Consider the following 19,694-nt stretch of genomic DNA (forward strand, 5'->3'; position numbering starts at 1 on the left):
GCTCTATCTCTGCCCCCCCCATCTCTCTCTCTCTCTCCCTCCCTCTCTCTCTCTCTCCCCCCTCACTCCCTCGCTCTATCTCTGCCCCCCCCATCTCTCTCTCTCTCTCCCCCCCTCTCTCTCTGGCTATCTCTGTCCACCCATCTCTCTCTCTCTCTCTCTCTCTCTCCCTCTCCCTCCCTCTCCCTCCTCTCTCCCCCCCCCCTCCACCCCCTCCCCCCTCTCTCTCTCTCTCTCTTCCTCCGGTCGGGTGTGAGGAGTTCTCTCTTGGAGCTGGAGAGGAGAGGTTGACCGGCCGTCTCTCTCCTCCAGCAGCCGCCGGGCTTCTCTGCAGCCTCCCGCCGCCTCATCATGGATCTGGGGACTAAAAGAGTCGTTGGGATTATGGTTCGGGTCGCGCTGCTTCTCTCCAGCTCGTACAGGACAACCGGAGAAGGTGAGCAGGCTGTGCGCTTTTTCACTTTTCCCGGAGGAGACGGAGCGAGCCCGGGCAGCGCAGACCCGGAGGGGCGCCTGTAAACGGGGCTTCATCTTTATGTTGAACCACCTGGAAAAATTCAAGCCTTCTGATTTGTGGGTGCAGTGATACTAAGCTGGTTGTTTTATTCACTTGTTGTGTCAATTTGGAAGAAGTGCGCGGATTTTTTCCTAAAGCAGCGCTCGATAAGGGAGAAAAAAAGGGGAGTTTTAAGTGGCTCAGTGTGAGTGACGTGCTTTCTCTTCCTAACAAGAACTTTATTCTCTCTACTGTTGAAACGAATTAATTAAGCAAATTTCATCTTTATTCAGTCTGTTTTGTTTACTTCCACGGTCGGAGTCGCCGTGTGCCCTCATGGGGAGCTTTGCGTAATCGAAGAACGCTGTTGCATTGGACAGAAATGTGTGAAGACGCTTTCTGTCAGAGACAAAACAACCATTTCATTGTCACCTAAACGCGTTAGAAGACAGTCCGCGTGTGTGCGTAAAACAGCGTTATCGCTTTGTTTTTTGTTTTGGGTCAATTTGGTGCTCAACGCAGCGTGATAGGCATCCAGAGACCGAGCCACGTTTGTGCTCACGCAGAGCAGCCGTGGTGTGTGTGTGTGTGTGTGTGTGAGAGAGAGAGAGAGCTCGGCTATGCAGGGTGGAGAGGTTAGAATGGGAGAGGCTGTTGGTTGGAGAAATGTCAGTTCTCCTGCTGAGTGTTGAGTGTTTGGATGCCAGCACTCTGTCCTGTCAGCTCGGCTCAGCTGTGAAGGTGCAGGTGTTCCTCTGCACGAGGAGGGGACGTGAAAGACAGGAATCCATCAAAGAGAGGGAGAGAATCCAGATGAAGGATGAATAGAAGTGGGGAGAAACTGAGGTGAATCTCGGGGTGTAATGAGACACGCTTGTGGCATAAAAGTCTTCCATCTCTCCATGGTTTTATGCTTTTCTTTCAGCCGCACCTGTCTTTGATTCTGTGTATTCATGCCCTGCGTTGCCTTTCCCCAGCCAGGGGTCCTCTGCTGTGCGATCAGCTTCTCCCTTTCTGCCATCCTCTGGAGTTTAAATCTCCTTCTGGTCCTCTCAGTGACAGGCGCTGCCTCGCACATCATCGTGAAAATATCACACGAAGCAACACGCCCAGCAGTGATTGAGGTCTGGGGGTTCTGCTGCAGTTTAATGGAAAGGCAGTGGGCTGTAAAACAGAGTGGCATTAGACTTCTTCTGCGGTTGGACAGATGAGATGGAGGAGTATGCAGTAAGAACACATCTCCAGCTCTTCCTTCCTGAAACAAACATCTGAAGCTTCACCTGAATGTCTGAATTTCTCGGCCTTCTCCTTTCTTTTGCCCCCCCACATTCAGTCGCTTCCCTTGTTTTTCCCTGACCGTTTGTGACTCAGATCTGCTGCCAGCTTTCTGTCATCCTTCTTTCAGCTTCTCAACAACTTTATCTCTCCTGGTTGTGTCCTGTCTTCCTGCCTTCCTGTCTTTTTCTGTCTCCATGTTTCCTTTGTTCTTCTGTCTCTCGTCTCCTTGCATCTCTTCCCTCCTGCTGTAGCTGAGTGTTGCTTCTGTGTTGCTGGATTTCTCTTTGTTTCTTCTTCTGCATCCATTCTTTCTCCTCCTGCTCTTTTCTTTCTCTCTTCTTCTTCTTCAGATGATTTAATATTTCTGTCATTACCGCCTCCTGTGCAGCTTCTGTGAGCTGGACTTTCGCTCGTAAGGGGATTTCAAGACCCCAACTAATGCTAATGCTTCAGTTATTCCCCTCATTTTTATCCGTGTCAGGTTGTAAAAGCCTCTGAAACAGCCTTTAGGGCGCAGTGGGACACTAAAACCCTCCACTGAGGCTCACGGTGATGACATTGTTTCAGGGATGGAAGCTCTTCAAAGCAGGTTTTCCCACCAAACCAAATGAGCAACTGAGAAAGTCTTGGATGCACTGAATTCATTGTGATCAGAGAGAAATTTCCATCATGCTAGACGTGGACAACACTTTTAAAAACACAGTTAAAAGCTGATATTAATTGCAGCCATTGGTTCCGTCTCTCATTGTCCTCCTTTGGTTTTGATTGCCTTCTTTCTTTCTTCCTCTCTCCTCCGCCTGTCTCTCTGTTTATCTCATGTGGCCTGACCGAGCAGCACACTCATCATGCATGGACCATAAACCACAGCAGTGTAATAAGTCAAGGCCGCAGAGGTGGAGCGGATCCCAGCCACAAGGTTTCAGACTGATCTTCACTCGTCTCCTTCCCCTCTGGAGACGGCTCACTGTTCACTGTGGAGGTGGTTTTAAATGACAAGATACATATTTTAACAGCCGCATGGCGCTCTGATGACTTGTTAGCCGGAGGAGTGGAGCGCTGAGGTTTCCGTGATGAGAAGTCAGCATGTGAAACAGCCTCCCACAGGGCAGTAAAGTCACTATGCGCCTAATCGCCCTCTGACATTCACAGCAGTGATAGAGTCACCGCGTGTTTTGTTCTTCTCGCATGAAGGTTGTGGATCCGGGCAGGTCGGCACGGTGTTGATGTGATCACGGAGAAACCACTGTCTCCCATTGGGTTTTGGAAAAAGCTGCGGTCTGTTGTGGCGACGGTGTTGAAGAAGCATGAGTTGATTTTTTCTGGCCACTTGGGGGCAGCAGAACAAGCTACGAGCAACATTAATGCTTGATTGCTTTATAAAGTTTTTACACATGCAGTGTGGAGCTATGTGTTTCTAATCAAAGTAAGTCCAGGGTTTTTTGTTAATTTTCCAACAGAAATTAACCTCAGGGATTTTGGAGAAAGGATCCTCAGGGATTTTTCAGAAATGCACAATTTCAATACAAAAATCATACCTTTTAAGCTTAATAGTATTGGAGAGCAAGTCAAGATACTCAAATGTGAGCAGAAAACTCTGCATTTTTAAACATCAATATTACAATGGTATTTGTGTGTCAAGGGCTGACACGCTAATCTGAAAAAGAGCAAGTTCTTCTGTGGAGAGCGGGCCAGCAATTTTGCTCTTATGTTCAAAACTCTTTTGTAACTGGCGAGAGAGAACAGTCTTTCCAGTCCGAGCTGCAGCCTCGGGAGACGTGGTGCTCTGAATAAAGCATGTGGTCCACAAACAAGTCAGCTAACATAGACTTGTTTGTGTACCCATAAGTCCAGCTTTTATTCAGAACAACAAACTGTCTGGCTGCTGCGACAAGGAAGAAACTGTATCACCAACAGCAGAAATAAGAGGCAGAAGCCGCGACGATTTGAATACAGGATCACAGGGTGGATTGTTCTTTTTTCAGTTTCACTTTTGTAAACTATGGATCTGAACCTCTTTTTTTTTGTGGAAGAGGAAAATTCATGACATCACAGACGTCCATGGGATTCAACCCCAGAGAAACTAACAGCAGTGAGCACTTTCTCTGGCTGACCTGAGCTGAACAATGTTCATATCAGTAACATTAAAACCTGCGCTCTCACAGAGCAGAGACAGAAACGTTTGTGTTTCTTCTTCTGTGGTGTTTATTGGTGTCTAATTGTGCCCCTAGAAAGCTGTGATCCCTTGTGAGTAATTTTTTTGTGGCTTATTTTGCTGTTTCTCTGGAAATAATTTGAGCTGCTACAACATTGCCCTGGATGCACTTTTACATTCATTAGTGGATTATTTAATTTGTTTTGCTGTGTTGTCAGGCTGCGGTTTTTCTCTGTTGCCTTCAGAAATCCTGGTTTTTGCACTTCTTTTTCCGGTTCTCAAAGAATAAATGCGTTCAAGGCATGTCAAGCTTGGTGATGTTAATTGTTAAGTGTAGCATGTAACTATACATGAAGGCCACAGTTGTGCGGGTTCAGGTTTAGCGTCAGCTTGAGGGGACAAACCCTCTTATTGACTGACAGGGTTTGCTTTCCCCGTGATGATGATCTACCCGTACAGTAAAGAAAACCACAATGACTTGTGTTAGTACGAGCTAATGAATGAAAGAGAGAGAAACAAGGAGACAAAAATCTTTGTGTGTTTTTCAGTTTCCTTTATTTTTCAGGATGTTTCTTGGCAATCCCTGGGGAATGAATCTGAACTTGTTCCATATTTGTATGGAGAGAGAGAGAGACTCCCTTTGAGATACGTGCTCTTACAGCTGCAGTGTTTTTGAAAGGAAAATCTGTGTGGCAAACGCAGCTTTAGCGTCTTTTTTCTTGTTATTTTTCAACACTTACTGACTATGCTATGATGTGGTTATGTCAGTGTCTGCGTAAACCGCAAAACAAACAATAGTTATTATAAAAGCGTGCTTTGTGTCAAACAGGGACAGTTAGTCACGGACACAAAGGCTCACAAACGAAATGTACTGCAAATGTAAAAGAACCCCAAAAGCATCCTATTCATTCGCTGCAGTTTTGTTTAAAAAAATATGAATATATTGCAGTTTTAAAGAGGTACTGAAGGAAATTTGTGAACCATTGGATCTTACATGTCCCATAATGCAACTCAGACTGTCTTTGGTTTGTCCTTCCCTGCCTGGTAAGCACCTTTCAAACACCTTCAGTTTGTACCATGTCCAATCAAAGCTGCAGTGACTCTCCTCACGTCGAGTAAACTGAACCTCATTTGTAAAATCATCAGTTTTATGATCATAATGAGCTGCAGAAAGCTGTCTTAACTTTTGTGTTGAACATTGCACAGACGTGTGTGTGTGCGCACATGTGTGTGTTCAAGTGAGTGGGTTGGTGAGTAGGTGTAATCAATTCATGTATATTACTCTTCTTGTTGTGGATTTAAATTAATTGGATCGGCCCCGGGTGTTTCAAGCAAACACGAGGTTAAAGTTTATGTAAGCGCATTAATATAAAGCTGTATTAGCCTTGAGTGAAAGAGACACATCTGACCTGCTGCTAAATGCAGTAATGAATGTATCCGTGTGGAGAAGACTCTCCCTCTGCAGTATTTCCTCAGGCTGAGGCTGTAAATTACAGGAAGTTGCAGTGGAAACACTTGCTTAAGTGCAGCAGTGGTCAGAAATCAGAGGGTTTAATGTACATTAATGCTCCTCAGTGGGTGTTTGCACAGAAAGATTAGAGGGAGATTAAAATAGCAGAGAAGGTGAGCCCAGCTGTTTGAAAAGGAAGAACAAAAACAGCCAGACGAAACTTTGCTGATGGAAAACTCAGAGTTAAAGTCTTGAATCAAAGTTAGAAAAATATGCACTAAAATAATAAAAGTAAGATACACAAATATATACGCATTTCATCACTTAATTCTGTCGGTAAACATACGCAAATATTGGGGTGAAGACAAGATTTAAGCTCGTCTCTCAACAATATTTGGGGTGGATAAACAGTGTAAAAGATGAGGGAGAATATTTCAGAGGAACAGTGGCAACAGGATGGACGGAGGAAGGAAAGTTAACACAGCTGGATTCAAGAATTCACGGCCTCAAAGGAAATTACTTTGGAAAACAAAAATGTACCCAGTATTTAAAAGCCAAAACAAAAAGGTCCTGCAGCTTGCTGAAACCAATATGTTGTCCCTCAGCTGTTTATTCCTGAGAGGTCCCACCCATTCTTCATCACTCACTTAATAATCGTCCATGACTTCTCTCCACACGTCATTTGCCTTGGTGGGCCGTTAGTGCCAGGGGCAAGGTCTGTCCAAAGCTGTTTATGAGTGAACTGAAAGAGCCAGAACACATCCCGGGAGGTTATGATGTTTGTTTTCCTTCCTTCACAATGATTCAGCATCAGTGTGGCATGTACCGCTTGTTTCAGTGCTTACGTTAGCTGATTTATGGAGTTATTAATGATATATGTGATGTGTGCTTGCCTGTTGTGGGACAGAATTTTCTTTTTCCGGTGACTTTGTGTACTTGATTGTACTTAATTGTACTTTGATGCTTTGTCAGTTATGTTCTTCAATGTTCTTCAAGTCGTTAAAGCCCATTTGAAATGAATTTAAAAAAAAATGCTGGGGTTTTAGTGGTGGGAGCTTGATACTGCAGCTGTCCCTCCTGATGGCTACTGCACAGACTCTGGCTCCAAATGATGTCAGAACAGAACAGGCTTCATTGTTGTACAATGGGAGGAAGCCAAGACGTGTCGTCCATCTTTGTTTATGTCAGATATCAGTAGAAGGTCCCTCAGTGCAGCGAGTGAATCACATCTGGCGCTAACCCGTGATCTGGCGTTGTGGTTGCTCTCTCGGAACTTGACTGAGACTGTAACATCTCAGCAACACGACACCAGAACCTTATAAGTGAAAATACGTATGCTGTAGCTTACAGAGGTGACTCCTTCACCTTTATCTTCGAATCATGTTCCGGGCAAAGTTGAGACCAAAACCGGGGTCATGTTATGTTCAATAGATGGACCAGCTGTGATGAGGCGCAGCCTATTATTTATTCATATGATGCTCCCTTCTCTGGCAGACCGTGCAGTGCCAAATATGACATGGTTTTGGTCTGAGATAGACGGTTGCGCTCACTTACCCAGCCGTCATCTTCAGGTGTGCTCTCAGTCTTGCTCTTTTCCTTATCTTTCTCTCTCTCCTCCTCATCAGCCTTCCCTAAGGTTTTTATCTCCCCTCTGAGCTGATTTGGAGCCACTGGAGTGCGAGCTATAATCATAGTCTAATGACAGATAATCTCAAGAACACTAAATGACTTTAATCCTAGCCTAATGACAGATAATACCACCACACTCTCTCTCTGTGTGTGTGTGTGTGCTGATTTGCATTTTCACTCTCATTGTTGGGTGTTAAGATGGTGGTGACACACAGTTTCAGTCACAAGATTCCCAGATTCTTCAAGGAGAGAAGCTGAGAGACGTTTTGAATCTAGAGCTGTTATTAGTTTGTTTTGCTTCCTGCAGACGGGAAGAAAGCTGTCCTGTCCTGCATTCGAGTCAGTTTGAAAAGCTATTGGAGTGTCAGATGTTTTGTTTCCTGAATGTTTCCCGAGTGAAATTTATTCATATTCAGAGTGGCTCAAAGTTTATTGGCTCCACGTCCGTCTGTTAACCTCTGATGGCACCACAAAGAGGCGGCCATGACAGGCAGGTGATCGTCAGTCCTTTGCTTTGATCTTGTCCCTATTGTTTCCACTAATTACATCAAATTAAAGACAGACTCGTGTGGTTATTCACATCTGTGAAGCTGAATGGATGTTATCGAGATGCTGGAGGCTGAATGACAAAAAAAAATCAGGGGTCTTATTACTCACCTGTTGAAGGCTTTGGGCTCCTCATAAGGAGTTGGTTATTTAAGCTGTGGAGGCTCCAGGGGAATATTAAGGGTGCCTGATTAAATCTCTGAACTCATGACGTATCCCTCATCTCCTCCAGGATTAATCTGCTAAAGAAAATGCTGAGGTTGCTGCAAATTCAGCAATCTATTTCAGGTGTGGGACTGCCCTGTCTTGAATGAATTTATTGCTTTTCCAGTGTGCTGGTTGTTTGCACTGAGAAGAACATAAACCTGTGAATACAAACTATTGGGTGTGAAAGTAGTGAAATGTAAACCTCCCCGCAGCTTCGTGATTCATGACAGGGCAACATTAGGAAGAGCCAGGATGAGGAAAAAGGAAAGCAGCTGAGGATAAATCCCCATCATATTTCTTCTTTAGTGTCATTTATGGAAATGTGTGCAGGCAAAGTGGAGCCATGAATGACATCTGATGAAGTCAAGGTTACAGAGCCAACGCGGAGCCACCGGTCGTGAATCTGGATTTATTAACCCAGGAACAGGTAGTTAAGTGAGGAGCCGACAGAAGACCGCTGTCCATACATTTCAGATTTGGACCCTTGGTGTTGGTTTGAGGCCGTCCCCAGAAGAAATAAAATGAAGTCATTCATCATGCGAGATTGTTCTCACTTTGAATTCTGGGTTTGCCTCCATCTGCTGAGGTCCTGATACTCCGTCACCCGTACTGAGGGCGCAGCTTCCCTGCATTTTTACAGAAATCATATCCCAGTTAGTCAGGATAATCCACAGACCTTGTTGGGAGCATTTCAGGTAGGAACTCTCTTTTTTCTGTTTCACCGTGCAGAAGGACCTGTGCGTTGAGACTCTTGCTAACTAAGGCAGCTAACGTTACTGATCAAACGAGGAGGACGTCACTCATGTTGACTTATTGCCAAGTTGACCGTCTCCTTCTGCGTGGTGGTAAAACAGTAAAGAAGTTCCCGCAGCTGAATTCTCCAAAGCTTGAAAACTCACACCAAACCTACGCAGATGGATAAACAGGAAAGAGGTGAACTATACACTGAGAATACGATAGTGATCATTTCTGGAGAATTTGTCTTGTTTTTTCCTACCTATTGGCAAACTCCCAATGAAAACTCTGTAGCCACTTGTCACTTTGTTAATTTACGACTCTCTCCTGTTTTACCTGTTGCCCTTTGCGCTTTCAGACCACTATTATTTAGCTATTAGTATTTCATTATGATGATTTATTATACATTACTGATAAAACTAATTACCTGTTATCATTTAACAGTTACACCTCATAAAAGCTGCACCTCCACCTGTGGGCCCAGTGAAAGGATTTGCATCAGATGCAAACCCACATGTTTCTCTGCTCTGTGCATCACATCACATCACATCACATCACATCACAGAGGTCACGTTTGCTCGTATGCCGTGATGCTTCTATTGACTGCGGTGATAATCATGAAGTTAAGTTTGGCATTGTCTTTACTGTCATTTGAACCTCCCAAAAATGATGAAGTACAGTCTGCACATCAAGCCACAGAGAGAGAGAGAGAGAGAGAGAGACAGGTGGTGTTGTTGAGCTCTGGAGACACAGACTGCTGAGGGAATTTTAATGTCACATTTTCATATGCCCTCCCCACATTAGAATAATAAGTTTCACCTTGAAAATCCAAAAAGTGGCCTTTTAATAGGTTACTTATGAACTGCATTATTCTAAGTTTTGCAAGGCTAATTGGCTAATATCTGCCTTCATTGTGTGCGCTTCGACACAACCTCATACCTCACAGTCCAGACTCTAATGTGTCCTTGTTACACAATGAAGTGGATGCTGATCACAGCTTAACGCTGTCACTGCTGTGTATTTTTTATGAAGTCAGAGCTGCGTGACCACAGCTCTGCAGACTGCGGCTCTGCAGCGACTGCTGATGAGGAGAAGCAGGGCCGGTCGGTTCGTATTAGAGAGCAGGACAGAGCTGAGTCAGTGGCCATTAAAGACACAAGGGTGAGGCTCAGTTTCGACACAAGACGGGGCTTAATCACAGCTAAGCACTAAGATGAGGACGGAGGAGGAGGAGGAGGGTGGACAGTGTGGGAGAGAAGGAGAAGGAAGAGGAGGAAGGACACTATGAGAGTATAAACTTTAGGGGTCGGAGTCTGCAGGCTGTCTGGGTGTAGTATTCCCTCTGTGTTTCTCACAACTGCAGTGACATTTTGTACTGCCTTTCCTATTTCATCCCTCAGTGACTTTGCTGTATGTGTGTGTGGGCCACCATCTGCTTTCTGGATGCACCACCTCACATCTTTGAGATGATCTGACTTCATAAGACAAAGCAGGAGACAAAGAAGGAGGAGGATGGTAGGAAGGACAGCACGTATGGAGGATAGTGAGGAGAGGGAAGGAGGAGCTAAGGTGGGGAAAGCTGGAAAAGACAAACTTTTGGAGGGACAGCAGAAGGCTCAGTGGAGGTACAGGGAGGAAAAAAGAAGATACCGGAGGGATGAGCAGATAGAGAATTTAGCTGCTTCCTCCTGTCTGTTTCCCTGCAGTGAAACTCTCTACAATTTCACCCCCTGCTGGCTTTTGACTCTGTGCGTGTGTGTGTGCATGCATTTATGTGTGTGTTTTACTGTTCAGCTCTCAGTTCTGCAGAGCCCTGCAAGTTGTGGGATTTTGCAAGACTGCACTGATATTAATATTAATGTATGGACCCCCCAAAAAAGTGATTCTCATGATATTTGAAATTTGAAGAAACAGCCTTTAGCCAAGCTGTTCCTCTGCGCTCTCACATGGTGCCCTCAGTCAGTCAAAGAGGGACTGAATCACATTATTTAAGGCTTCAATGTTCTTACATTGGATATGTGTCCTTTCCAACTTTATTTGCAGTGATAATGAAACCCTGAACCTCACACGGCATGTCAGTAGTTGTCATTTTAACATAGGAAAGATACTGTGCATGCCAATGATTTAACTAAACATATTCTTAACTGAATTAAAAATTTAATTGCATTAATCAACTGGTAGCCTAAATATTTGCTTGGTTTTCAATGTTCCTGACAAATGGGACAAATGCTGCTCCGATGTTATGATATGATAGTATGTTTCAAACCAACTCAAACCATTCCAGCCTCTACCCCACCTAAAACCACCAGGAGTCAGCCTACATAGCGACTTTCTTATAAATCTACTGCCATGAACACATACAATTCTGAATAAATAATTAAGCAGAATTTTTGTGGAAGAAGACAAGACAAGATGAGAGTTAAACTCAAGAGAAGAATTTCCAGGTGCAGCCAAGTGGTGGCGGGTGTCGGGTTCATTGGCTTTTGGATTCCATTTCTGCTTTTTGTGGATTGAGGGAAAAATGGAGTGGGAGATTGACGGGTGGATTGGGGCAGCATCTGCTGTGATGTGGATGCTGTACTGGTCTGTTATGATGAAGAGAGAGCTGAGCCAATAGGCGAACCAGTGAGCGAAAGAACAAGGTCGCGAATACAAGCGGCTGAAACTAGTTTCCTCCACAGGATGGCTGGGCTCAGCCTCAGAGACAGGGTGAGGAGCTCGGACATCCGGGAGAGGCTCAGAGTAGAGCCGCTGCTCCCTGGGGAGTTATTCCGGGCATGTCCATCGCGGAGGAGGGCCTGGGGCAGACCCAGACCCAGGACACGATGGAGGGACTATGTCTCATCTGGCCTGGGACTGCCTTGGTATCCCCCCGGAGGAGCTGGTGGAAGTGGCTGGGGAGACAGGACAGTCTGGGATTCTCTGCTGAGACTGTTGCCCCTGCAACCCGGGCCCGGATATGAAGTCAAAGACGAAAACGAAGATTTGAGACAGAGTTATATCTATATATATGCCTACAGTTTAGATGACATTATGTCCCATTCTGTTTAGTACATTATGTTCTCCAACTATCAGGGTGGTCAGACGATGGTCCTCGTGGAGCAGAGAGAAGCTGCTAGATGTTTTCAGGTTTGGACCCGTCACATGGCAACAGTTTGATGAACTCAGACCAAACAGTGAAAACCTTAGAATGTGTCAAGTGCATTATCAATGTATAGCTCTTCTGTTGGTTAGAGAAATCTGTGTCCTTTGTGTTTCCAGAGTGTTTGGGAGGCAGTAAAAGATGGAGAACATCACATTAAGTGCAGAGAAAAACACTTATCTTCTAATGTCTCGAAAGGGTTGGGAGGGTTGTAAAGTAAAACTCAGCAGATGCTGTGGCTGCACCTCCTGTTGGGGTTTAATGGAAGGTGTAAAGAGGCTGTACATACACACACACACACACACAAGCAAAGAAAGAAAGCTTTTATAAAACTCCACTGCAGCACCAGCAGACCATACTGTCCGTCTCTGCAGCAGTAATGTGATTTTTTCTTGAGCCAATAGTGCAAAGTTTGGTTACAGTCATAAAAAAAAGTTGTGTCTCTTGCTTCAAGATACTGCAAACTTTTTCCATATTAAATAAAGATCACAATCTCTTCCAGACCTTGACCAGGTTCTACCAGGTCTAACAGGGAAAAGGACTGCACATTCTACACATGTTAAATATAGAAGATGATGTGTAGTTTACAAATTTAATGAGTAATGTAACTAATAAATCTAATAAGTATTTAGTAAAGTTAAGTTGTGTAATTGATCACAAGTCCCAGCAGTTTCCCACCGACTGGAGGAAACATGTTTGATGTCACTTTGGTTTGGTGGTTCAGTAGCTGTCATGTGTTTCCTCACTGACACAGGAAGCTTCAGAAAGCCTTTCAATTTAAAATGAGAAGATCATTGTTTCAAAGCATCTGAGAGAAGGTCGCGGTGAAAGGATGGGTGTAGTTTTGTAGAAAATGGTTTCTGGCATCAGTATATTCTACATTTAACTCTCAACTGAAAGAGTGCTGTTTTTTTTTTAACTTGTGATTCCCAGGTGTCCCATTCAATTTAATGTCTCACTTTTGAAATAAATGGATTTTGTTAAGCTGTCTGGATGATGTGAAAATCTGGGTTTTCTGCCAGAATGACAGAAGCAAATTACCTTTTTTTCCAGCTGAGATGTGTTGATAGTTTTAGTTAAGAGGCAAATATATTCAAATCACTTAATTATTACAGCTGGTGAATTAGTTGAAATTTCATGATACGTATCTCCCCCTGGAGCTGTGAGTACCAGTGATGTAGCCTGCAGCATCCACATGATAACTTTGTTATTTGTCTGCTCTATGAGGAAATTCATTTTTTACTTGTTGGTAGTTGTACCACACAGTAACTTGTACACATGCAGCTGATGTGGTGAGATGTCAGAGTGATGTATGTTGTCAGCAGTGTCCTTACGTTTGGCTACCAGTCCACCTCTTTGTGGATTTGTCCATGCTGGACTTGAATCAAACAGGATCCCCAACAGGAAATCAAACATCCTAACAATAAATGTTTTCATGTACAAAGATTCTTTTTATTATTACAGTTGACAGGCACAGCTATGGGTGTCACTCTGTAGTACCAAACACCCTTATATGTTGGATATTTCAAAAATTAGTTAGTGTTGAATTCTTCTTTTTCTTCTTTTGTTTCTTTGTGTTGGTATATTTGACAAATGCCTGACGTGCGTTTGGATGATCAAAACTTTGGACAAATAAAATTTCTGGAAGCTTTTATTGCCATATGTTGGACTTGAATCAGTCACCTTCTGGTGCCCACGTGAAATTTGTATGGTCTGAGCTACTGCTGCCCACTAAGCCTACATAACTCTTCACTGAGCTCTGGTGCAAGTCTTGTTCTCCAGCAGATTCTTCCCACACTGCATTTAGTAAAACCTGGCAGTTTAAAGATGAAGAGACTTTAAATGCTGCCGTGATGTGACTCGTCGCTGTTTTGATCACTTCATTTGGTTGATGTCTGCCTCCCACGCAGCTGCCCACCTCGCCGCTCAGTGTGACGAGCCTCAGAGAGGAGGATGATTGTTCTGTCCTTTCAAAGGCAGCTGTAGATTAGTGCATTGAGTGTTGTGTGCATTAGGATCCCGTTTGTGTGGGCTGTTCATTGTACATATACAATAACTTGCCTTTATGAGCCACATGGTTCTGACATTTCTTTTGACACCAAAGAGAAAAACATTTGTTTTAATTTCTGTAAAATGCTGGATATTACTGCAGAGAAATCACCTTCTTACCAAGCCATCTCATCTTCATTGCACAAAGATGGGGTGACAGTTTGTCCTATTATTGTTGTTATTTAGGCATCGTCAGCTAAACTAACCCTCTGCTGTTTTATTTACTGCACAGACATAAAAGTGGTATGAATGAAGTGTTATTTCCCCAATAAATATTCAGAGAAGTAATCACTTAGGGGGTTTACCAACATACCAAAATATTTCTTTAAATATTCTAAACTTGTCTAGTTATTCGTTGTTCTCATTACAGACAGGACAAATGAATATTTTTGATAACTGGGAAAATCTCGAAACCATAAGTCATCATCAGTAGTTTGTGTTGTGACTGAGGCTGTTTTATGTTTCACTGTTCATTTCAGTCATGTTGTGTCATTTCGCTGCTCAATTTCTTTTTCTTTCCTGCTGAGATTGTAGCATAAATTCATGTTTAGAATAAACTGCTGTGAGGTCTTTTTAGTTGCAGTGGGGCTGTGGTTAGTAGGTGCCATATGCTGGCGTGAAGCCTGATCAGATTCTCTTATCCTGTGCTATTAATTACGTGTCAAAGCAATGCTAATTAAACTAGGAGGGGGGGAGCTCCTGCCATGTCCTTACCTTCAGGGTATTAGTTAGCATAGAATGTTGCTCTGCATTTCAATTAATCAATTAACAAGTCGGGAGAGAAATACTGGCTCTTGTTGAATTATTCAGCAGTTTTAATCAGCTTGTTCTATCTATCATGACCAGAATATAAATCTAACATGGTGCATAAAAAAAAAAAAGACAGATACAAAAATGTAAAACTGATATCTTTGGTTGAGTTCCCATCGTCCCAGTTGATGTGTGTTGTCATACATTCTTAAATGGGATTATTATTATCGCTTTTCTCATTTTTATCAGTCTATTAAGTTAACCACGGTAATAAGTGCGCAGTCTTTCACTTAGTTAGCTGTCAATCATTACTTTTACAACTACTTTGGATATTTAGAAAGAGATGAACGTTGGGTTTGGTTTTGCAGTGGGATTAATCTGTATCAGTTGGATTGTAGTGATGAGTAGAAAAACATCTCTACAAGCAAGACAGTTTGACAGTTAGCTTATGAGAGAGGGGAGTTTTAAGCTGTGTTGCACCTTCCAGTTTTAGGGAAGCCATGAACCTGCTCTGTTGGAGGATAAATTACCTCACAAAAATGTTGTTTACAGACAGTTATGGGACAGGAATCATGTCTTTTTGAATAAACTGTGTGAACATTTTCTTCCATTGGTAAGTTAAGACAGTTAGCAAGCCAGCATGTTGGAGCTTTTTCTTCCTTTCAGTAAATCTTTATTTAATGAAATTAATAAGTCAACAAAATCCCAGATTCTTACTAACCAGAGTTTGCATGTTTCTAGCTAGCTAGCATGTTAGCAATTAGCTTGCAAGCTACAGCAGTTCATCAGCTATCTCTCTGGCTTGCTATTAGTCAGTACATCACCAAGCTTTTAGAATGTCCTATCAGACTGAAACAACTAGGTTAATTGATGACTGGTTTAAACCCAGTGGATTGACAGAAAAAAAATATTAATTAGGCTAATTTAAAAAAAACCCAAAACAAAACAGTATTTTAGTTGGTAATCACAGCCTGCTTATGATGGCTCTAATTTCCTGTGTACCCAGAAGACCTTCTGCCAGTATCACCAGTATCAGTCATCTTTACATGACATGGGGTAAATGGACAAAACTTTGAAACAGGCTGTCCTAGTTATGGTGATTCTTGCTCTCTGCACAGATTCATGTGATTATTTAACACAATTCTTTCATTGGAATCTTGACTAGGTCAGCTTGAAATCAAAAGTTGAAGTTGCCTTGTTAAGACACACCATTGTGCAACACAGTTGAACAAAAACACATTATTTTCATGTTTCTTCACTACTTTCTGGCTGGATCTCTTCGGGTCAAACTGGAGGTAGAAGTTGGGCGGATTAGTAAAATGAGCATTGACGTTTTCTGCTTGAGGATGATTGTTAGCGCTCCGGAGCAAAAACAACCACCGCTGGAGCCTCATTATCCTGCCTACTGCTGCATGCTCTGAATGGCTAAATAAGTTGACTCGGCTCATACTGACAAGCACTGAACTCAGGGTTTGGGGGGCTTATAGAGCTCTGAAGTGCAGGACCTTCTGTTCACTGCTGTTTGTTGAGGTGATGGATGGAGCTCATCGGTATTCAGGGTCTCCAGCTCTGTCATGGACTCTGTGGGTACTTAGCTATTCAGCAAAACAGTAAAGAAGTGGACAATGCAGGTGAATGAGCCATGGTCTCCCTCTCTGTCTCTTTTGTACTAAGTATTAGTCTGCCTATCATGTCAGTGGTGATTAATTGTGCTTGACAGTGCCAAGGTCTCAGCACTCCAGAGAGATTTTTTTTTAATCTTTTGAGACTTTCTACTGCCGTCAGATTCACAGTTTATTCACCCTGAATGACAAAATTGACACTGTGGGCGGATTGATGTGCTGCCGGGAAAGGGGTTTGACTCTTTCTCGCTCTTAAATCCTTCTCAGGTACCAGAAATGATTAAACATTCATATGCTGAGAGGATATTTTATTGAGCTGAAAGCCATATCCAATCACTCAAATGTCAATATCCTGGTCAGTAAAGTTCTGCCTTATACAAACTTTAAACTTCCCTGTTTTTGTTTTTTTTTTTTTTTTTTTTCTCCCGAGGAAGAAACAGCATCACATCTTGGCCCAGTATTAGATCAGTTAATGCTTTTATTTTACACCACAGTAGATTTAAGACAGCAGAATCACTTTCTATGGGCTGACAAGTCATCTTATCTGACCTCAGTTGCCTGCGTCCTCAATAACCTCTTCTGCCATATTCTCCTCCTGCAGTGTTCTTATCTGGAAGCCAAAACAGCTGTCATTTTCCTAGCTTTATTCTCTGTAATAGGCCTTCTAATGTCATAGAAATGTTTTGTCTCTTCTGGTGTAAGTGTGTTGCAGCTCTGACATCTTCAACCTCTCACTGTTGGTTACAAGTCATATCATAGATTCAGAAATGTCAACTTATTTCCTTCTGTTAATCTGGATGTCTGAAATATAAATGTCAGAGGACAAATGCTTTTTCTAAAGTCACTCTCTAGAAGACACTGAGGCTGACAGAAAGACAAAGAAGGTGCGTTTGTTTTCGTGCTGTGGAAGAAGGTGCAGCAGTTTAATATTCAGGAAAGCTCTCTGTTCTGCACAGCCGGGGTCAGTGTTGAGGTTCAGTGACTGCAGAGTCCAGCAGGTATTCAACATTTAGCTCCATTTTCCTCTGAGCTGTCTGTGTTTGTGCTCCGCTGGTCACACCGTCAGGGACGTCCACTCTTAAATGCCAAAGCTTCGCCGAGGAAAACCGGCCCGGTGTTTTCAAACCCCTCTGCTGTCTCTCTCACCGTGTTGAGTGTTACCTCGGCGAGGATGTGCTCTCACCACACATTATCTCCTCAGGGATTACAGCACTCTGTATTGAAGAGCTGTCCCTCTCATTTCACCTCTTCAAACGACTATAATTCACCTGCTTTTCATGCTGAGGGCTCCCCCACCACCCACAGCAGCGAGTTTCTGTCGGGCCTATCAGGAGACTCTCAGGAGGAACTGCAGAGCAGAAGCCTTCTGGTCTTTGTTGAGTATCTTGATCACATTTAAAACAGTGGAATTAAAAACATAAATACATAATTAAATATATAGAAAGCTCAAACCCCCTCTGTTAACAACAAGATGATTATTAAAAATTGACTCTAAAGTGTGATATGACTGCGTTTACTACAGACTCAGTTAATATGGAGATTTCATTCCAATCACCTCAGTATATAGTGCATACATTTTTAGCTCAGCCAATCATTTGTTGACTGCAATCCTTCAAGTAGGCCTATCACAGTTCACATTGAAAAAGCAATATGCAGTCCCCTGCACTTCAGATGACAGAGTTTATCCACTCCAGGTAAATAAACTATCAATGCTGTGAAATCTGTCTCTTTAAAAATGCAGTGTTGCTCCCTTTTAAAGAGTGAAATCATCAGGCCGTGCTGGATATCAAGAGGCGGATGAAGACCTCGTGCTGTTGAGATGAAGTATACTGATGTTGACAGAGTAATCAAAGCTAAAGCCTGGTTGTGAGAGCTGTGGGCCGGGATCGGACCGCAGTGTGAATCACAGTAATTGGCTCTTGTCTCAGAGGTGGAGAACAGCATCCATTAATAGGAGAGGCCTTAGGTGGAGGCAGCATTAGTTTGGCTTTGGTTTACAGTTTGGAGCTCAGGAGGAAAACTATGAATATTTACACTAAGCTTATGTGCACAATCTGTCAGTATGTATCAGTTGCACTTCAGGCTGAATTTCTACTGTTTGATTCTTCTCCAAATTATGAATGATATAGCTCAGTAAACACAGCTGCAGTGCCTCATTCTGTGAATACTTGCCTTAACTTCTTCTAGGCTGTGTTTGTTTGTTAATTTAAGTAATGGATGATGGCCAACGTCCATTATCTGATGATAGACACCTTGAAAAGAACTTGCCTAAAACAGAATTAAGGTGATGATCGTGTTCTGTGCAATCAACATTTGAAGTTTTTCAAAAGCTATAACTCCATTTCCCTGGTAACCCATGAGGGTGACAATAAGGACCATAAGGTTCCTACACAATGGAAAGTGTTCACTGCTCCAGTAAATAGGAGAGACCAGATACGACTTGAAAGCGGGAAATATTGCTTGTCTGCTCTGCTCTGGCTCAGCTGTGAGTCAGTGAGCTAACGTATGCTAACAAGATTCAAAGTCAAATTATGAAAATAATTGGCGTGGAGAGCGGGGCTGAATATTATCGGACTTGTAAAAACGCACAAAACTCAGCATCGTAGTTTTCATTCAAAGCTTACCATGACCATTTGGTTAGTCACAAGTAAAAGTGCACCAGAATTTAAGATGCTGTTTCTTGATGTCTGTTTGAGCTCCGCGTCATCTGTGACAGCTGTGATTCATGGCTGCTTGACACATTCTTTGCAGAATCCTCTTATTTTCTCAGTGGCAGCAAAACATGTCACAAGAACATTCAGAAAGTTAAACTGGGCTAAAGAAACACTTTTAGGAAACATTAAGTTTAAGTTAAGTTAAGGAAGTGTCGCCAAGTGCTTGCTCGAGGGGGAATGTTGGGCTCTCTGTATTACAGTTTAATTAAAGAGTTTGGTCCAGACCTGCTCTAATTGGAAAGTGTCATGAGATAACTTTTGTTATGAATTGGTGCTATATAAATAAATTGAATTGAATTGAATTGAATTAAGTCTAAAATCCTGGCAACATTAAGGCTACAACCTAAGTTTGTTGCTCTGCAGCAGCCGTCAGTTACTGCTGTGTGAACATGTGACTGTCATCAGGTAAAAGGCCAGCTGAACTTTATTTCCAAATGTAATCTCCAGAAAAAAAACTATTGGAGCCAGTTTGGTTGTTTTCACCAGCAGATTCACAATGATGGCCAAAAGAAAAATGCATCCCGTGTCTACTGACTATTCTTTATTTTGAAGCACGAGCTGTCACTGTCACTTTGTATGGTGCTTTTTGTTTCTTTTATTATTTTAGTGTAGCTCTGCTTTGTTTTGAGATGTTGAATACTGTGAGGACTGGAGCAGCTGTCAGATGGTGTCTCATTGGAGACATAACTCAATTAAATTGATGATTATTGCATTATGCATAATATATGACATTTTTATTTCAGCCGATCATCCATAAACCTTTAATGCGCAAAACATTTTGCCTGTGACAGTGCTGATTCGTCTCCATCAGCATCCAGCCTGTAATGAGCCGGTCAGGACGCCATTCATCTCCACAACACGACGTGATTACAGCATTCATTTGTCCATCTCAGCAGAGTTACAGCGTGCATTCATCCAGTTGGA

At 42.8% G+C, this 19,694-nt stretch overlaps 1 protein-coding gene across 2 annotated transcripts in view; it reads left to right on the plus strand.

Moving 5' to 3' along the window:
• Positions 1-237: 237 nt before the first annotated feature.
• The window catches only part of LOC124069513 (contactin-associated protein-like 4), an 81,330-nt gene continuing 61,873 nt past the window's right edge, over positions 238-19,694 (plus strand). For both annotated transcript variants that reach the window (XM_046408734.1, XM_046408735.1), the window contains exon 1: positions 238-436. In XM_046408734.1, the coding sequence (XP_046264690.1) occupies positions 352-436 (85 nt within the window). In that variant the 5' untranslated portion in view covers positions 238-351. The remainder of the gene's footprint in view (positions 437-19,694) is intronic.

Source organism: Scatophagus argus, chromosome 13, assembly GCF_020382885.2.
Source record: "Scatophagus argus isolate fScaArg1 chromosome 13, fScaArg1.pri, whole genome shotgun sequence".
NCBI classification, from domain to species: Eukaryota; Metazoa; Chordata; class Actinopteri; family Scatophagidae; genus Scatophagus; species Scatophagus argus.